This window comes from Felis catus, chromosome A3, assembly GCF_018350175.1.
Source record: "Felis catus isolate Fca126 chromosome A3, F.catus_Fca126_mat1.0, whole genome shotgun sequence".
NCBI classification, from domain to species: domain Eukaryota; kingdom Metazoa; phylum Chordata; class Mammalia; order Carnivora; family Felidae; genus Felis; species Felis catus.
Genome location: NC_058370.1, coordinates 104,817,859 through 104,836,529, shown reverse-complemented (window position 1 = coordinate 104,836,529; position 18,671 = coordinate 104,817,859). Strand labels below are relative to the sequence as shown.

The 18,671-nt window shown below is 48.7% G+C and overlaps 2 protein-coding genes across 16 annotated transcripts in view; one reads left to right on the top strand and one right to left on the bottom strand.

Annotated features, from left to right (window-relative positions):
• GPAT2 (glycerol-3-phosphate acyltransferase 2, mitochondrial) overlaps window positions 1-3,874 on the top strand; it is a 52,147-nt gene extending 48,273 nt beyond the window's left edge. For 7 of the 11 annotated variants that reach the window (XM_045054623.1, XM_045054622.1, XM_045054624.1 and 4 more), the window contains 10 exons: window positions 323-441; window positions 1,172-1,242; window positions 1,336-1,594; window positions 1,683-1,831; window positions 2,009-2,086; window positions 2,561-2,692; window positions 2,773-2,893; window positions 2,968-3,056; window positions 3,298-3,353; window positions 3,632-3,874. In XM_045054623.1, coding sequence (XP_044910558.1) covers window positions 323-441; window positions 1,172-1,242; window positions 1,336-1,594; window positions 1,683-1,831; window positions 2,009-2,086; window positions 2,561-2,692; window positions 2,773-2,893; window positions 2,968-3,056; window positions 3,298-3,353; window positions 3,632-3,773 — 1,216 coding nt within the window. In that variant the 3' untranslated portion in view covers window positions 3,774-3,874. The remainder of the gene's footprint in view (window positions 1-322; window positions 442-1,171; window positions 1,243-1,335; window positions 1,595-1,682; window positions 1,832-2,008; window positions 2,087-2,560; window positions 2,693-2,772; window positions 2,894-2,967; window positions 3,057-3,297; window positions 3,354-3,631) is intronic. The other 4 variants (XM_045054628.1, XM_045054629.1, XM_045054626.1 and 1 more) reach the window with 3 other exon arrangements.
• A 168-nt stretch (window positions 3,875-4,042) lies between these two features.
• FAHD2A (fumarylacetoacetate hydrolase domain containing 2A) lies at window positions 4,043-13,106 on the bottom strand. Of its 5 annotated transcripts, none has more exons than XM_006930325.5 (8): window positions 12,898-13,106; window positions 10,184-10,452; window positions 7,917-8,133; window positions 5,913-5,972; window positions 5,558-5,720; window positions 4,574-4,682; window positions 4,376-4,463; window positions 4,043-4,263 (listed from the first exon to the last, which is right to left on the bottom strand). In XM_006930325.5, exons 2-8 carry the CDS (start codon window positions 10,423-10,425, stop codon window positions 4,201-4,203), a joined length of 942 nt encoding a protein of 313 aa, XP_006930387.3. In that variant the 5' UTR covers window positions 10,426-10,452; window positions 12,898-13,106; the 3' UTR covers window positions 4,043-4,200. The 5 variants fall into 5 exon arrangements, with proteins under 5 accessions (XP_006930387.3, XP_003984325.3, XP_006930389.3 ...); XM_003984276.6 differs by having other exon boundaries at window positions 10,184-10,431; window positions 12,898-13,105; XM_006930327.5 differs by having other exon boundaries at window positions 10,184-10,354; window positions 12,898-13,105.
• Between the last annotated feature and the right edge of the window lie 5,565 nt (window positions 13,107-18,671).

Here is an 18,671-nt window from a genome sequence, read left to right as displayed (position 1 = left end):
GGGGCAAGGCTGGTAGCCCTGCCAATCCAGCTTGTAAGCTGGCACCCCTTTCCCCCATACCCACAGACACATCACCGTCTCCTCCAGCCTTCCCTCGCCAGTTATCCATGGGTCATCTAGAACAGTCCCAGGCCTCCCTCCTTGCCTATAACCTGACTGCGGGACATGGCAGATAGGCCTGGAAGGGGCTAGAGTTACATGAGCCACCTCTTGCCTTGGGAGTGGGGATGGGGAAATATCCTTACCTTTGAGGAAGGTTGGTTTCCCCACAACTGTTTTTAGGTTTGGTCCCTTTATCCTGTGATCTGTGTCTCTATCCCAGCACTACTGTCCCAGACACGGAGAAGGAGCAGGAGTGGACTCCAGCAACTGGGCCCCTTCTGGCGCTCAAGGAAGAGGACCAGCTCCTGGTCAGGAGGCTGAGCCGTCATGTCCTGAATGGTGAGGGGATCTGGGCCTTTCAGGGGAGGCTCCTGAGTAGTGTCTCTGCTGGTTCAGCCAGTCATTGGGACCCTCCATTCCAAACGGGTTTCTGCACCTGATGCCCACTCCTGTGTGGCCCACTTGGGACATGTGAAGAGGAGTGGAAGCTTTCTTGGCTCTGGGGAGCCAGGGCAGCCAGGGAGAACAGGAGGGAGCCACTAAAGGAGTGCACACAGGCCGGCTAAGCCATGGAGGATGCACTGTGCAGGGGGCAGATGGCTGGATGAGCCATGTACCCAAGGCCATACCTGGCCCTGCCTTGGGCTCATCACTTTACCTTAGCTGTAAATGAGGGTGATGTCAGCTGCACAGAGTTACACATATAAGGGACTTAAGAGCACCCTCTAAAGCAGACACTAGGTTAACCGAATTCTCTTTACTACCCTTCTTGAGCGCCTTCTCTGTGGCAAAGACTATGGGTTGAGTAGGCTTGTGAGGCAGGGACGGTCCCTGAGCTCTCAGCATGTATTTGATAAATGTTGGTTCTCCACAGGAAAGGGTGGCACTCAGGGACCGGGCCTTCTCTCCCCTTGCCTGTGGTGAAGTTGTGTGGGGGGGGTGTGGCCGCTGCTACGGGTTGGGGGAGGAGGGTTCTTGACTAGGAAGACTCGCTGGGTGATGGAAGGAGTAGGCTGCTGGGCCTCAGGTCCCGATCAGCATTCCCACTCCTCTCCCACTGCGGCCCCAGCCAGCGTGATGAGCTCGGCAGTGATGAGCACAGCCATCATGGCGACACTGCTGCTCTTCAAGCACCAGAAGGTAGGGGACAGAGTAGTAGGGGCTGGGCTGGGGGAGGGGGTGTGGCCCTCCTGCTCAGCTCCTGTACCGTCCTCCCCCCCCCCCCCCCCGCAGGGTGTGTTCCTGTCACAGCTCCTGGGGGAGTTCTCCTGGCTGACCGAGGAGACGCTACTGCGTGGCTTTGACGTGGGCTTCTCAGGGCAGTTGCGGTGCCTTGTGCAGCACACGCTGAGCCTGCTACAGGCACATGTGACCCTCCTCCGCGTCCATCAGGGGGACTTGCTCGTAGTTCCTCGGCTGGGTCCTGGCCTCACACACCTGGCACATCTGAGTGCTGAGCTGCTGCCTACCTTCCTGAGTGAGGCTGTGGGTGGTGCGTCCCCGGGGCCTGGGCTGGGTGGGACGGGTGTAGGGGTGAGGGAGTGGCTTCCTTCTTCATTCGCGGCCCTCTCCTCTCCAAGCCTGTGCTGTACGGGGGCTGTTGGCAGGCAGGGTGCCGCCTGAGGGACCCTGGGAGCTACAGGGCATCGAGCTGCTGAGCCAGAACGAGCTGTACCGCCAGATCCTGCTGCTGCTGCACTTGCTACCACAGGACCTGCTGCTGTTACAGGTCAGCCTTGTCCCGTCAGCCTCCCCCATGTGGTTGTCGGAAGAGGTCCGGGGCCCAAGCCTGCCCAGTCCAACCCCTTAAGTCCGCCTACGGCAGAAGGTCTCTGTCCCTGCTCTGGCCGGGCTCCTGCCCATTTCCTGGTTCTCTTGAGGCCATATGGGTGCTTTTTCTCCTCAGCCCTGTCAGTCTTCCTACTGCTACTGTCAGGAAGTGCTGGACCGTCTCATCCAGTGTGGGCTCCTGGTTGCCGAGGAGGTAGGCAGAACGGAGACAAAGCCCGACTGGGGCCTGGCTGCCTGCTCCCACCCAGAGTGACAGCTGCCCAAGGCTCTTCCTCTGCCCTAGTGTGCTATGGGGGTGGACATGTCCCTGGCCTGGCAGACAGGGAGGCCTGGGTCCCGCCTCTGCTCTTCTTTGCCCTGGGTTTGCCACATCTTCCCTATCATGACAGGACTGGACAGCTGTACCTCTGAGGTTCTGTACATACCTCGTTTGCCCCCCCCCCCCATTTCTTGTCCACAGAACTGTGGTTCTTGAGTCAGTGCTCACTTCCTTTCACCCTGCAAGTTGGCTCAGCAGGTGTCACGGTCTAGTGTGGTCCTGGGTGTCCTCTTGGGTCTCCTTTTCTGGTTTCACCTCCATGTGCCTGGTCTACTGTGTACTTGGTCTGGGAAAGTGGGAGGCTCAAGGCTGAACCTGTTAGGGACCAATAACTCCCATGGCCCCCAGACCCCAGGCTCCAGGCCAGCCTGTGACACAGGGCGGCAGCGTTTAAGCGCAAAGCTGCTGTGGAAGCCAAGTGGAGACTTTACTGATAGTGACAGTGATGACTTCGAGGAGGCTGAGGGCCGGTTCTTCAGGGTAAGTTGGGAGAAGCCACAGTGGAAGGAGGGGGCAGGCAGGCGGTGGGAACTGCCCTCATTCTGGTCTGTCCCCTCCAGCTCAGTCAGCAGTCACGCTGCCCTGACTTCTTCCTCTTCCTCTGCCGCCTGCTCAGCCCGCTGCTCAAGGCCTTTGCACAGGCTGCCACCTTCCTCCACCAGGGACAGCTGCCTGATACAGGTGAGGCCCACGCTTCCCTGGCTCTCCAGAGGGAGGGAGGAGAGCTCAGGGCAGAGGCTGTGCAGGGGCCCCAGGCCTAGGTTTTTCTCTCCCACAGAGTCGGGCTACGCTGAGCAGCTGTTCCAGTTCTTGCAGGCCACTGCCCAGGAGGAAGGGTTCTTTGGTGAGTCCGCAGCAGCCAGCCCAGACTCCCTGAAGGCAGGGGAGGGTTTGCCGGTGGCTGCTGCCCCCTGCTGGTCAGTGACAACCCCAACTCCAGGAAGGAGGGCTGCAGGATACAGAGAGGGTCTTCACATCTAGTCTGAGCCCTATCTTTTTGGTTAGTTCCTTCTCAACACAAGAGAAGCCTATTCCCAGTGGTTCCCTGCCACTCCCTATAGCCTTCACTTCTCTCTTCCTTCCAGAGTGCGCAGACCCAAATCTTGCCATCAGTGCTATTTGGACCTTCAGAGACCTGGGGGTAAGAGGGGCCAGTTTTACCATCCTCCTGCCTCCCACCCCTACACCCTGAGAGAGTTGCTCTGGGAAGAATAGGTATGGTGACAGTAGTTGGAGAAGGTAGGATGGTTTTCCTGGCCTTCTTGGTCTCCTAAACCACTCTCCTACCCCTGGGGGGCTTAAGAGGCAGCACTTGCACTCAAACACTAAGGCCCAGTGGTCCCCAGGTCCCACGGCAGTTTGCCGAGGGTTGGGCACAGCCTCCCGGGTGGGCGCTCACAGCCCTTCTCTATGGTCCAGGTGCTGCAACAGACGCCCAGCCCTGCAGGCCCCATGCTCTACCTGTCCCCTGTGTTCACCAGCTGGGAAAATCAGGAGAAGCTGGAACAGTTCATCCGGCAGTTCATTTGTAGCTAGAACTGTGGGATGGAGTGCCTGCTGAGAGTCTCAGCCCCAGATCATAGCCATGCGCTGGAGCCAGAAGACTGGAAGGGAGGCTGTACACCCTTACCCGAACTGTATATAAAACCTTTTCTTGTTTCATTGTCCCTTGTCGACTCTCTTGCATTCGCCATCCTTTGGTGTGTTAAGCGAAGGGACTGGACTTTTCCCAAGGCCAGTGTCTTTTTTGGGGTATCTTCTTCCCTGTAAGAATGCTCTATCTTGTTCCCTGAAGCCCTAAAAGACGATAAACTGTAGCAGAGGCCAAGCTGCTGCTTTGGGCTGAGAATTTTATTGACGAGGAGGGCTCCATCCCTCTCCCTCCACCCGGAAGAGGCAGCCTGAAGCAGCTGGCACTGGGCTGCTCCCTGTGATGGACGGCAGTGGATGCTCCCACCTCTTAAGTCCAGGGCTTGTGGTAAGACCCATCACGCCACCTTGTTGATGATGATGCCTAGTTCTTCGATTTCACACTGAACTTCATCACCCTTCTGCAACGGCAGGCCATGAGGACATCAGTCCTTTGGTGTCCGAGGCCTGGATTTCTCAAGGCTGCCAGGGATTCTGGGTGTGTGTGCCCTTTCCTCCTTTCAGTCAACCTACCTTGAGAAAGACTGGAGGTTTCCTGAATACACCAACACCTGGGGGCGTCCCAGTCAGGATGACATCCCCTGGGTAAAGAGTCACGAACCTGGGGCAAATGGGACAGGTGAGACCAGGGGCTGAGATGGCCACAGCCAAGACTGGAAGGCTCAGCTCAACCTCAGGTGGGTGTGTGAGGTAGGGCCCCATCCCACTTACTGGGAAACCCAGGCTATCAGCTCTTCTGTCTTAAACACCATCTGGTTGGTGTTACTGCTCTGGACCACTTCCCCATTGACTCGGCAGCAGATCTTTAAGTTGTGTGGATCTGAAAAATGCAAAAGCACCACGCTGGGGTTCTTGTTTTCTCTCAAACCCCTCCCTTTACTCAAAGCAAATGCAGAGGGAGGCTTTGTGACTTCCCAAATGAAAGGCCTGTCTGCTGGTCTTCTTGTGTCTACCACCTAGCAGAGTATCTGCTTAGGAGGGCCTGTCCCAGACCCTCAGTTGGGAGAGAAAAAATGGCTGTTTTTGCCTTAAATGGCCATCTGTCCACAGCAGAGGCTGACAGCTGCAGATACAGAAGTGACTTGGTATCTGTATAGGCAGGGGCACTGAAGCCTCTTGCATCTGACAGCAGGGGACAGCTTACCTGTACTAGTGCCCTAATCACTTTTATTTTTTTTGCCGTACACACTCCCACTCCTTAGAGCAGCTGGAACAGTTTCACTTCACTGATGGCTGGCTACACCAGGTGGTGTAAAGCTGGACCGCATGGACACACCCCCACCTAGATGGCTGTCTGCCCTCCTAATCACGGGCTTTCCTCTTGTTCACTCTGCCCTTGCTGCTTATAACCGGTGCTGCCCTGTTAACACTGGCTGCAGAGGTCCTGATCTTCCTTACTGTGGAAAAGGTGTATAGGCTTTTGACAGCCTAACTTTTCTGATGCTCAACACCTAACTTTTGGTTCTTTCCAACTTAAAGATGCTCCTGGATAATGGCAGCTAGAGGAAGTCATACCTCTGCAGTGAGGGACATGAAGGACGCCTGTGAAACTCGTGGCCTAGGCTGACTTGCTCTCTAAGGAGTCAGCAAAAGGCAACTCCATCCTCCCAACTTCCTGAGTGCTGCTTTTCATTTACTCTGATGCATCCATGCAAGAGCAGGAAGAGTCACCACATGGGTTATCTCAGGACCTACCTGCTATACTGTCCTTGGTCACCAAGGCAGGGCCCAGGGGGCAGAAGGTGTCAAAGGTTTTTCCCAGCAGCCACTGCTTTCCATTGCGTCTCATTTGCCAGTCACGAGCACTTACATCATGAGCCACAGTGAAGCCGGCTACGTGAGCCATGGCATCTGTGGCCTTTAGGGGACAGGGGATTTGGCCAGATTGGAAGTCAGATCATCACGGTGACACCAACCCCCATGACCAAGCTTTTATCCCATGTTAGTAGCTAGAACTAGCCAAAGATGGGCAAGGAATAAGGCTGGGAGCAGGTAGTTGTCAACCATTTCCCAATGCCACAGACCACTGGCAACTCCTCTTCCACCGTACCTTGATGTGCTTGCCTTTCCTTCCAATGATCACAGCCAGCTCCACCTCCCAGTCCACCTCCTGTAAAGAAAGAAGCAGTGGGCTGCCTGGCTCCATTCCCATGCTGAGGGGTATGCACCACCCTGCCTCAGGCCCTGGGTCTCTAACAGTGGGGAGTGGCTGTGGGCCCACATATGTGTTCACCATGAGCCAGATGTAGTGAAGGAGGGGGAAGTGTGGCTTGTAGGCCCATAATCCTCGAGCACTGGCAGGTAATACCACTCCATGCAGGCACAGCTCTCCACTGTGACTGCAGAAGGCAAGAGGAGTCTGGGCACTGAGTTTACAAGTGACTTGATGCCTTCAAAAAGGTGAATACCAAGTAATAACAGCTAGCCCTACTGTACGCCAATAGCATTCTATATGCTTTCAGGTATTAACTCATTTAAATGAAAAGAAATGGGCATGGCCACAGAAAAAGGAAAACATGCTCAGCCTTTCCCATAATCTGCAAAGTACAACTATAAAACAGATACAACTTAGCCTTTCAAACTGGTTGCTCGTTCTAATGGTAACAACCAGTTGATCTGAGCACCCCGACACCGGATCTTGGTCTCTAGGATTGCTTCCCACTAGACAGAACTAGGTTTCTTAGGGGAAATGGCAAATTTCAGGTCTGAGACAGAATACAAGATAAGCCTGGAATATCTTGGCCAGAAAGCAAGGGAAGTACTCAAAAAGTGACAGGGATGGGGCCAACTTGGAGCCCCCCACTGGCCAAATTGAGAGCATTTGAATATCAAAAAGAATGTAAGTGATAGATTACAACATACTGGGTAAAAATAAAAATCAAATACACCCTGCTAGGGACAGGAGTATAAAAAGGGAGGCAGCTTTTCTTCACAGGATGCCAGCTAATAAGAGTAGAAGGCGGCATGACAGAAAAATCACCTTTTTCTAACCCCTAATACATACAATGATGGATTCAGGTGAGGATCCCTGAATGAAAAGCTATGTGGCAATAAGAATAGTCACAGGTTCTCAAATTACTACCCTATAGACTGCTTAATTACCACAGTGAAATGCACCTTTCCAACGAAGAGATCGCGAACATCAAGTAAACCAAGTGATCAAACGGCCTCTCAATGGGGTGTGATGCACATCTGTTGGTACAGACTGCATTCATATCATGAACAGGGTTAGTGCCCTTATAAAAGAGATTCTTGCCCTTCTACCATGTGAGGAAACTGCAAAAAGACAGTAGTCCATGAACCAAGCACCAAATGTATCAGCACCTTGATCCTGGACTTCCCAGCCTCCAGAACTGTGAGAAATTCGTTGTTTATAAGCCACCCAGTCTGTGATATTCTGTTACAGCAGTCCAAATGAACTATGTAAAATCCTTGACAAAAACATTTAAATCTAATCATGAGGAAACCGACAAATCCACAGTGCGGGATATGCTAAGAGAACTTGTCAGGATTCTTCAAAAAATCAGTGTCACGAAAGCTAGAAAATGGCAGGGGGACGGTTTGCTATCAGAAATCACCAAACTATGGCCCACAGGCCGGATCCAGTTCACTGCCTGCTTTTATAAAGAGACATAGCCAAGTACAGTGTGTGGCCTTGACTAACCCTGGTTCAACAAAAAATAAAGCCGTACCCAAATTAGAAATCCTCTTTGGAGGCAATTGGGAATATTCCCAATTGGACCATATAATGGGTATTATGTTAATTTTCTTAGTGGTGATAGTGGCTATTATGGTCATGCAGGACACTGCTTACTCTTAGAAGATGCATGCTAAATTTTATTATTTTTCTACAATTAAGGTGCACTATTTTTGTAATCAGTAAAAGATACGTTAATTCCTTTTTCTCCTGAGACCAGCCTTCCACTGTATAGTCCCCAGTAGTATCTGCTTAATACACTAAGCAACAGGCAGCTTCTTTAGGCATCCTGAGTGCTGAGCACCCATGCGCTGGGCCCCGGTGACTGGGGAGGACAGTGAGGAAGGAGGCACTGACCTGGCTCAAGGGTGGGAGGATGACCTCGTCGTAGGGCCCCACGATGGAACTGGCAAACTTGCTGAAGATGATGGGCTCCTTGGGCACAGGAACGTTCTGCTCTTTGCAGTGGTCCACATAATTCATTCCCACACACACCACCTTGTCTGGCCGTGTGACAGGGGCCAGAAAGGTCACCTCTGACCGTGGTAGGACTGGCAACTGGGCAGCCAGAGCTCTGCAGAGACAAGAGCAGGAGAGAGGGACTGATTGGGAGCAGGCCAGCAACCCTTGGGCACGCTGGGCAGGTACCGCAGCAGCCACAAGTTTTGCTCTTTAAAGGGGCGCCTGGGTGGCTCAGTTGGTCATCCGTCCAACTCTTTTTCAGCTCAGGTCATGACCTCATGGTTCTTGAGTTCGAGCCCTGCAATGGGCTCCACACTCACAACTGGAGCCTGCTTGAGATTCTCTCTCCCCCTTTCTCTGCCCCTCCCTTGCTCTTGGGCATAATCTCTCAAACAAACAAACTTACAATTATATACTTCTAGATCTATAAACCATCACAATCAATGTGGAAATCAAACGCAGCTATTGTCCCTTGGTATCAGAACACTTTATTTTTATCTATGTTGATTTCCTTTCCCCTATTAGGTAATACACGTCATGTAAGGAATTCAAAAGGTGCAAATGGGAAGAATGGAAAGGCCTCTCTTCTCCCCTTCTCCTAGTCACCCTGCTCCAACCTTGGACACAGCTACTGTGTCCTGTGTAGCTCTTCACGGCTGCTCTATGTATACTCTGCTCCTCCCGTCCTTTTTTTAGGCAAATGACACCAAATACATTTTTAAAAATACATGTATTTTTTAGGGGCACCTGGGTTGCTCAGTTAAGCGTCCAACTCTTGATTTCAGCTTAGGTCATGATCTCACGATTCATGAGTTCAAGCCCCACGTTGGGCTCTGTACTGACAGTGCAGAGCCTGCTTGGGATTCTTTTTTTTTTTTTTTAATTTTTTTTTTTTCAACGTTTATTTATTTTTGGGACAGAGAGAGACAGAGCATGAATGGGCGACGGGCAGAGAGAGAGGGAGACACAGAATCGGAAACAGGCTCCAGGCTCCGAGCCATCAGCCCAGAGCCCGACACGGGGCTCGAATTCACGGACCGCGAGATCGTGACCTGGCTGAAGTCGGATGCTTAACTGACTGTGCCACCCAGGCGCCCCTTGGGATTCTGTCTCTCTCTCTCTCTCTCTCTCTCTCTCTCTCTCTCTCTCTCTGCCCCTCTACTATTTGCATGCATGCATGCATGTGCACTCTCTCTCAAACTCAAAAATAAATAAATACATATTTTTGGAGATCTCTCCATAACAGTATATACTTTCCCCTCTTTTTTCATATGGCTGTATATACCTGCACAATACAGATACACCCAATTACCTGATGAGGGATACAGAAGTAGTTTCTTTCTTTTTTAAAATTTTAAAATGTTTTATTATTTATTTTTTGAGAGGGAGAAAGAGAGACAGAGTGTAAGCAAGGGAGGGGCAGAGGGAGAGGGAGACACAGAATCCAAAGGAAGCTCCAGGCTCTGAGCTGTCAGCACAGAGCCCGACGTGGGGCTCCAACTTACAAACTGTGAGATCACGACCTCAGCCGAAGTCGGACGCTTAACCCACTGAGCCACCCAGGCGCCCCTGTAGTTTCTAATCTCGCAAGACTATGACAGTATAGGAAGCATACCGTCACCAACACTGTGTGCTGCCAAACGTCTGTATTTTGCCGGTTTAATATGTAAAAATAATAACTCAAAGTGGTTCTCAATTAATTTCATCAGATTCCACACGGATCCTGGCTTTGGGGAAGTCCCTACCTAATCTAGCCCCAACCCAAGAACTATCTTTAAGAACACCTCTTTGCAGTCCTCTCTCCTTCAAGGAGCCAAGAGTCCAGACCTTCCCTCCTCTCCCTCCCCCCTCCTAGGTCCCAGACTCCTCAGGCAGCCAGGAACTTAATACCCTGGGGAAGGCAAGTGTGATGCAGCAGTTTTGGCTCCACCACCAAATGTGTGGCTTTGGGATAGTTAATCACCATCCCTGGGCCTGAGGATGTTGTCATACAAGATTTCTAAGACTCTTCACTAAGAGAACAGGTGAGAAAGGAAAGGTAGAGTTACCCTGCTCACTTGCAAAAAAGTTACTAGCTGGTTGTTTCCCAGGGCAGGAATGGGTGGAACGAGAAAGAGGGTAGCAGGACAGCCATTGTGGGGCTATGCTGCCTGTTGATTTACCTTCTTGCCACCGAGAGAGTGGCCTCTCCCTGCTCCAGGAACTCCATCATTGTCTTGGGCAGTGTGGGGTCAAAGGCGTTGAGGTTAATGACCCCCCCGCCATTCCCTGATTCCAGGCCCAGGTGAGGTCCCATCAGGTGGGGTGCCTGGAACTGCACCAGTCTCATATTTCTGGAGGGTTGAAAGGGCCACTTCTGAGCCTGCAGCAAAGCTGTGAGCAACCTTCTACAAGAGACCAGCATCAGAACCTGGGAAGAAAAAATTAGGTCCTAGGGGACAGAGGGAGCTAAAACCACCATCAAGATCCACAAAGTTCCCTGAGCTGCAGCCCAAGCCCTTTTGCCCACCAGCCATTCCTAGAAGTAGTCTGCATTTATTAGTTATTTCACTGTTACATTTTATAAGGTGACTGTTTTTTCTCAATTCAATGCATGTAATGAAGCATTTCTAGAAGAGTGACTACTTCATGCCAGGCAGTAATCTAGATAGGAGGGATTCCAGTGTTCCTTCAACCGGTGCTTTCTAGAGGTTTACACTGTACCTGGCACATCTCTGAAGCACTGGACAAACAGTATAGATCAGACACATTCAGTCCTGCCGTCCTGCTGTCAGGGGAGACGGATATTAACAATGACGTTGTAAGTAAGATCCAGCAATTGGGACCACTGTTGTAAAGACCAAGGGTCCTGCCTTTGTCTAGTTTCTTGAAGTGATACTGAGCTGAGCTGGGCTGGCTTTAAAATAAGCAGGACTAGAAATTAGTTAAGAGTGAGGCACAGCATGGGCAAGTGACCACTGGTAAAACTGGCTTCACAGCTGTCATAGGCAAATTTTTAAATGCCAGTTTGATCCTATTAACCTCCTAGTGAAAATGCTTTCCACTGCTCACATTACCAAGCTAAACCCCCTACCAGGCTATCCCAGCCTTCTAGAAGCAACTCCCATGAGCCTCTCCAGACAGTAATTATTTAGTTTCTCCTGCTGAAGTACAGGCTACCTGAGGGAAGAGACTGCAGACAAAGGGCAGGGTCAAAGCCTGACAGGCATCATTGGGCTGTCTCCTCTCTGGGTTCTAAGACTACATCTGTCCTTTTCACTGCTTTTTCATAGCATTGTGACTGGCACACAGAAGGCTCTACACTGCTCTCTGTTGAATGAACAAATGCCAGAAGCAGGGGCTTGACTTTTCACTACTTGGGAAAGCTTGGTGATTGTCAATATGGCTATGTCTTCCTTTCTCAAATCACTTAGAAGGTATCAACAGGGCTCAGGTCCTGTTTTGAGTTCCAGGCTTTACTCAGAGGCAAACCCCATTCTCCTGTTTTGTTTTTAATCTAAGTCTGGCCTTCATCCCAAACAGTCTCTGCCCTGCATGGGCCCTTGCTTTAAAAAGTAGCCCTTTAGGGGCGCCTGGGTGGCTCGGTCGGTTAAGCGCCCGACTTCGGCTCAGGTCATGATCTCACGGTCGGTGAGTTCGAGCCCCGCGTCGGGCTCCATGCTGACACAGCTCAGAGCCTGGAGCCTGTTTCAGATTCTGTGTCTCCCTCTCTCTGACCCTCCCCCGTTCATGCTCTCTGTCTCAAAAATAAATAAACGTTAAAAAAAAAAAAAAAGTAGCCCTTTATGCTCAGTCATGTGGAGGTGGACCCAGACTCCTGGTCCTCACCCTGATGACTCAATTTGCCACCTTCAGTTAAAGATTCATTAGACCCAGGTCACTGATCTGACTACTGTCATGGCCAATAAGTTTGACCAGAAACCAAGGAGATTTGAAACTTCTGCCCTCCTGTCTTATACAACCATGCTACTGTCAAAAATGTGTTCAAGCCAAAATGCATGCACTCAGATCCCCACACACTGAAAAAACAGTAACCGCTCCCACTGAATGCCAGGTGTTAAGTGCTTTACCTATAACATCTGATTTAATTCTCTTGACAGTTATGGAAGATAGGTACTGTTAGCCCCATTTTACAAATGAAAAAACGAAGGCTTAGTAAGATGAAGGGGTTTTCCCAAGTTCCCAGGGAGAGAAAATAGCTGGGACTTGAATCCAAGTCCAGGTGACATTGAAATTCTTGGCTTGGGCTAACGTGTCCTAGAGATGGGTGGGGGTTAGATCTCCAACAGATCTCCTAGAGCCCCATGGACACCCTGTCTGCTATCAGCCAGGGAAAACTTGGGTCACATTCTGGCTGCTGCTTCAGGAATAAGGCTGGTCATCTGCTCTCCAAGATAACCCCAGGCCCCACTGACTATGACCTTCCCACATGACAGGCATATTCAGGCTCTCATTCCACCCTACAGCAATCCCCTCAGGCACAAGGTCCCATTTTACAAAAGGGGACACTGAGGCGTAAAGAAATCATCTGCCAAAGTACCAGTTAGAAAGTGGCCCCCGTGCTTCTGCGGTAATCACGATGCAACAGGGCACGAGCTCAGTTCAACCCTGGAAAAGTGTCCTTAAGCAAAGAGGCAGAGATTCGAGGCAGAAACAGCACAAGCATCACAGCCTGAGAGACGCGGGCCCCGTCCCGCCCCCCACTCGCTCGGCACCCTGAACCAGTCCCCCAGCTTGGTCCCTGGCACTCAGCGGGCACTCACGACGGCCCACCCCACCCGTGTGGTCAGAGGGATGGGGGGGCCCTGTCCAGTCCTGACCCCAGCGGGAGACCTGGAGGGAGGCTGAGACCGGCCCGCCCCCCACCCCAACCTACCTGGCCGCGGCGGCGGGTCTTGCCGGGCTCCCTGAGCTGTCGGGCTAGGGCTCACCGAGCTGGGGGCCGAGGTCAGCGGGCGCCTAGACACCTGCAGCGCGTTCCGGAAACAGCGACCTGCGGGGAACTGCGGGGGCAACACGCCAGGCTGCTTCACTAAGTAAGACTTTTGCACAAGCGGGCGCTGCCTAGTGACGCCAGAGAACAACAGCCAATAGAAGGGCGCCTCATTCCGACCCGGAAGCCAAGCCACGGAGGGGGCGGGCCTAGCGCTAGAGGGCAGGTTGTCTTTCACGGGTTCCTTCAGGCGTCTGGGCAGGTCCCGACGCAGGTGAGGCCGACCGCCTCCGTTCCGCTCCCCCTCCCCCCACCCCGGGCGGACACTCCTCGTCAGCGCGCCCTGCAACTGCACGAAAACGACAGGGAGGGTTTCCTGAAATTTTGTGCCCTAGGCGCCTCGCTGGCCTCACCTGCGTCGGGCCCTGCTTCTAGGCCAGGCACCGTTCTGATTGTTAGGCAAAGTGTGGTGGAGGAGACCAAATGATGGCGTGCTGGTTCACAACAACGAATATTTTTGTCTTCTGATTCTGACATATCACAGAGAAGAGGAGGGATGATTGCACCCATTTTACATATGGGAAACCCGAGGCAGAAGTGTTTTGCTCAAGGTGACACGGGAGTGTGAGTAGTGGAACCAGCATTTTTGACCCCAAGTGCGGTCCTTTACTGCCATTCTCAAGCAGCCCTGTCTTCACACGCATTGTGCTCGGCCTAGGGCAGGATAGCGGGAGGCATAACCTCCAGCATCAGAGAACAGGCATTCTCGTGTAGAGGTGTTTTAATTACACAGGCAGTTACAATCCGGCTCTGTAGGCCTCTGGCATATGAAGACATATTAAGTGGTCTGGGCAAGATGCCCAAGACTTAATCAAGGACCAGATCATCAAGGGCTTTACTCGCCCCACGAAGGAGTCTGAGCCTTATCTAAGCACACGGGACATGTCACACACAGGGTTAGACTTGCATTTGAGAACTTTTGCTCTAGCCACTCCTCCAAGGCAAATGAGTGCAGTGGGGCAGGTGGCTTGGTGTGTGGCAGAGACCGTGTGAATCCAGACATGTTTAGAAGGTAGAACAGACAGCTCTTGATGATGACAGGAAGTGGAAGTGAAAGCGGAAGAAGGTCTCAGGCCAACTCCTAGGTTTCTGGCTGGTAAGTGGCAGTGCCATTATGGCGACAGGGGTCCTCCATTCTGGAGGGGCAGCAGGTCTAGGGAGAGGATGATGAGCTCAGTGTTTGGATGGGTTGTATTTAATGTGCCTGTGACACATTCAAGGAGGCAATGCAGGGTGGACATGGAGACATAGGTCTTAGAACTTGGGGTTCTAGTCTAGCTTGAAGGTAGAGGTCAGCGTACAGAGAGAAACGGGACTTGTGAGGGTAAGTGTGATCAGGAGGAATGTGGTAAAGAGAGTCTGATATAACCCCCAGTCAGAAGACCCATCAGGTAAGGATCAGCCAGAAAAACTGAAGGGAAACAGGGAGACGGGAACATACAACTTAGGCAAAATTTGGGGACTGCACCTTCGAAATGCCAAGGAGATGACTTCTGCTTCTGGACAAGATGAAATAGGTGATGTTATTAAAGACCATGATCAAAAAGATGAGAGAATACTATGAACAAAGCTACACACATAAATTTTACAACCTTGATGAAATGGAGCAATTCCTTAAAACAGCCTGTCACAATTCACCCAAAATGAAATAGATAATTTGGATAGCACTGTATGTATTAAGGAAATTGAATTTGTAACTTAAAAAGTCCTGAGGGGCACCTGGGTGGCTCAGTTGGTTAAGCGGCTGACTCTTGATTTGGGCTCAGGTCATGATCTCACTGTTCCTGAGTTCAAGCCCCACATTGGGTTCTGCTCTGGGATCCTGGGAGCACAAAGCCTCTCTCGGATTCTCTCTCTCCTTCCCTTTCTCTACGCATGCTCACTCTCTCTCAAAATAAACAAACAACAACAAAACTCCTAAAAAAGAAAGATCTAGTCCCAGATGGTTTCATTGGAGAATTCTACCAAATGTTTAAAGAATGAACAGCAATTCCACATAATCTATTTCAGAAAATTGAATAGGAAGGAACATGTCTCAATTCATTTTATGAAGCTAGTATTACCCTGATACCAGAAAACAAAGACAGTACAAAAAAGGAAACCACAGGGGCGCCTGGGTGGCTCAGTCGGTTAAGCGGCCGACTTTGGCTCAGGTCATGATCTCATGGTCCGTGAGTTCGAGCCCCGCGTCAGGCTCTGTGCTGACAGCTCAGAGCCTGGAGCCTGTTTCAGATTCTGTGTCTCCCTCTCTCTCTGACCCTTCCCCGTTCATGCTCTGTCTCAAAAATAAATAAACGTTAAAAAAAAAATTTAAAAAAAAAAGGAAACCATAAAGCAATATATCTCATGAATACAGATGTAAAAGTCCTTAACCAAATATTAGCAAATCTAAGTCAGCAATATATGAAGATAATTTTCTACCATGACCAAATGGTTTATTGCAGGAATACAAGGCACATTCAATATCCAAACACTAAATATAATTCACCAGGTTAATAAGCTAAAGAAAAAAAATCACCAAGTCATATCAATTAATGTAGAAAAATCCAACGAAATCCAACACCCATTCATGAAACATACTCTCAAAACTGAGAAGGGAACTTCTTCAACTTGATAAAGAACATTTACCAAAAAGCCTACAGTTAATATGGTTAATGGTGAAAAATTGAATGCTTTCCCCTCAAGACTGAGAACAAGGAAAGAATGCCGGTTCCTACCCCTCTTATTCATCATAGTACCGCAAGGTCTAGCTAGTACAATAAGGCAATTGAAAGGAAATAAAAAATGTACAGATTGGAAGGGAAGAAATAAAACGATCTCTTTTTGCAGATGGTATTGTTGTCTTCATAGAAAATCCACAGTGGGGGAAAAAACCCTCCTGGAAATAATAAGTGAATCCAGCAAGTTTACAGAGTAAAAGATCAACATACAAAAATCAACTGTATTTCGGTACACTAGCAATGAAAATGTGTATCCTGAAATTAAAAATATAATACTATTTGCTCAAATAAAAATAAATACTTAGGTGCAAATCTAACTAAACACATACAGGACTTGTGTGCTGAAAACTATAAAACACTGACAAAAGAAATCAAAGATCAGCATAAGTAATGAGATATATACCCTGCCCACAGATTGGAAGACCCAACACAGTAAAGATGTTAATTCTCCACAAACTGATATACAAATGTAACACAATTCCTACCAAAATCCAATCACAATTTTTTCTACATAAAGACAAGACTATTCTAAAATTTACACTGAAAGGCAAAGGAACCAGAATAGCTAAAACAAATGGCTAACTTTGCAAAAGAAGAATAAAGTGAGAATAATCAGTCGACCTGATTTCAAGACTTATTATGTGGTTATTGTAATCAAGATTGTGTGATATTGGCAGAGGGATAGACAGATCAATGGACTCACAGAAATATATCCAGCTGGTTTTGAGAAAGATACAAAAGCAATTCAATGGAGGAAAGATAGTCCTTCCAACAAACGGTGCTAGAGCAACTGTACATCCATGATCTTATATAAAATTTAACTCAAAATGGATCACAGATTTAAATTTAAAATGTAAAATTATCAAGCTTTTATTATCTTATTTTTTTTTTATTTTTTTTAACGTTTATTTATTTTTTTGAGACAGAGAGAGACAGAGCATGAACGGGGGAAGGTCAGAGAGAGACAGACACAGAATCTGAAACAGGCTCCAGGCTCTGAGCTGTCAGCACAGAGCCCGACGCGGGACTTGAACTCACGGACTGTGAGATCATGACCTGAGCCAAAGTCGGCCACTTAACTGACCAAGCTACCCAGGCGCCCCTCTTATTTTTTTTTAAGTTTATTTTTTATTTTGAGAGAGAGAGGGAAGAGAGAATGAGTGGGGGAGGGGCAGAGAGAAAGAGAGGGTGAGCCCAAGCAGGCTCCGGGCTGTCAGTGTAGATACCGACACAGGACTTGATCCCACGAACCGTGAGATCATGACCTGAGCCAATACCAAGAATTGGATGCTCAACTGACTGATTCATCCAGGTGTCCCTAAGATTATCAAGCTTTTAGAAGAAAATATAGGAGAAAATCTTTGAGACATAGGGCTTAGTGAAAGGTTTAGACATTACCCCAAAAGCTTAATACAGGAAAAAAAAAAAAAAAAAAAAAGTAGTGGGCTTCATCATAATTAAAACCTTTTACTCTGCAAAAGGATGTTAAGTGGGCGAAAGAACAAGCTACAGACAGGGTGAAAATATTTGCAAACTACATAGCTGACAAAGAACGCACACTAGGATATATAAAAAACCCACAGACTTGTCGAATCACTATGCTGTATACCTGAAACTAATGTAAAATAGTGTCAGCTATACTTCAGTTAAAAAAGAAAAAAGAAAACCCCTCAAAAATCAACAGAAAAAAAACAAGCAATGGATAAAGGACATGAAGAGGTGTTTCACTGGAAGCTATACAAATAGCATATGATCACATGAAAAGATGTTCAGTATCTCTATAGAAATTAGGGGGATGAAAATTAAGACCATGATGAGATATCACCGCACAATTATTAGAACAGTTGAAAAAATAGTGACAATACCAAATGCTGGAGAGGATGCAGATAACTGGATTTCTTATACATTGCTGACAGGAATGTCAAATGCCATAGCCACTCTAGAAAATAGTTTGGTTGTTTCTTAAAAAAAACTAAACATGCACTTACCATATGGCCCAGAAACTGTAGTCCTGGGCATTTATCCCAGAGAAATAAAATTCTATACATGATTGTTCATAGCAGTTTTATTTGTAATAGCTAAAACCATGGAAACAACCAAAATCTTTTACAGTAGGTGAATGGTTAAACAAAATGTGGTACATCCATACTATGAAATACTACTTGTCAATAAAAAGGAAACAACTTTGGATATCCACAATAACTTGGATGGATCTCAAGGGCATTGTGCTGAGTGAAAAAGGCCAATCTCCAAAGGTCACATTCTGTATGACACCATTTATAGAACATCTCAAGATTACAGAGATGGAAAACAGATTAATGGTTGCTAGGGGTTACTGATGGGGGTTTTGGTATTCCGTGCAAGTGAGAGAAAAAAAAAATCTTTTTTTTAAGCCACTGTTATTTTGGATCCCTGTTACTTGCAGTCACACACAGTCTGAACTGATAAGTTTCCTGTCACTCTACACTTTTTTGAATTTCCTCCTCCATCTCAGTCCCTTTCAAACTCACCCTCCTCCACACACCCTATAGATGATGGCATCGCTCAAAGCATGATCCTTACTGCGCTTCTCCTCACTCAGTAGGATCCCTAAGCAATCTTTTTCATGCTTGGTGGTTTCATTATCACCACAGAAATAAGTCTCACATGAATCCAAATGCCTATTGGACATCTCCATTTTGATGTCTCAAAAGCACCGTAAACAACATGTCCAAGACTGAACTTATGATTTTTCCACGTCAAACATGGTCTTCTTCTCTATTTCAGGGGATGTCATGACAAGCTGTCCAGCTGAACAGCTCCCAAACCAGAATTCAGTCTTTGCCCTTCCCTCACTCTCACTTTCATTTCCAATTCATCTTCATGTCCCAGCAACATTACCTTCCCAAATCTGAGTTGTTAGACTTCTTATCCCAGGTCAAGCCACTATTATATCCT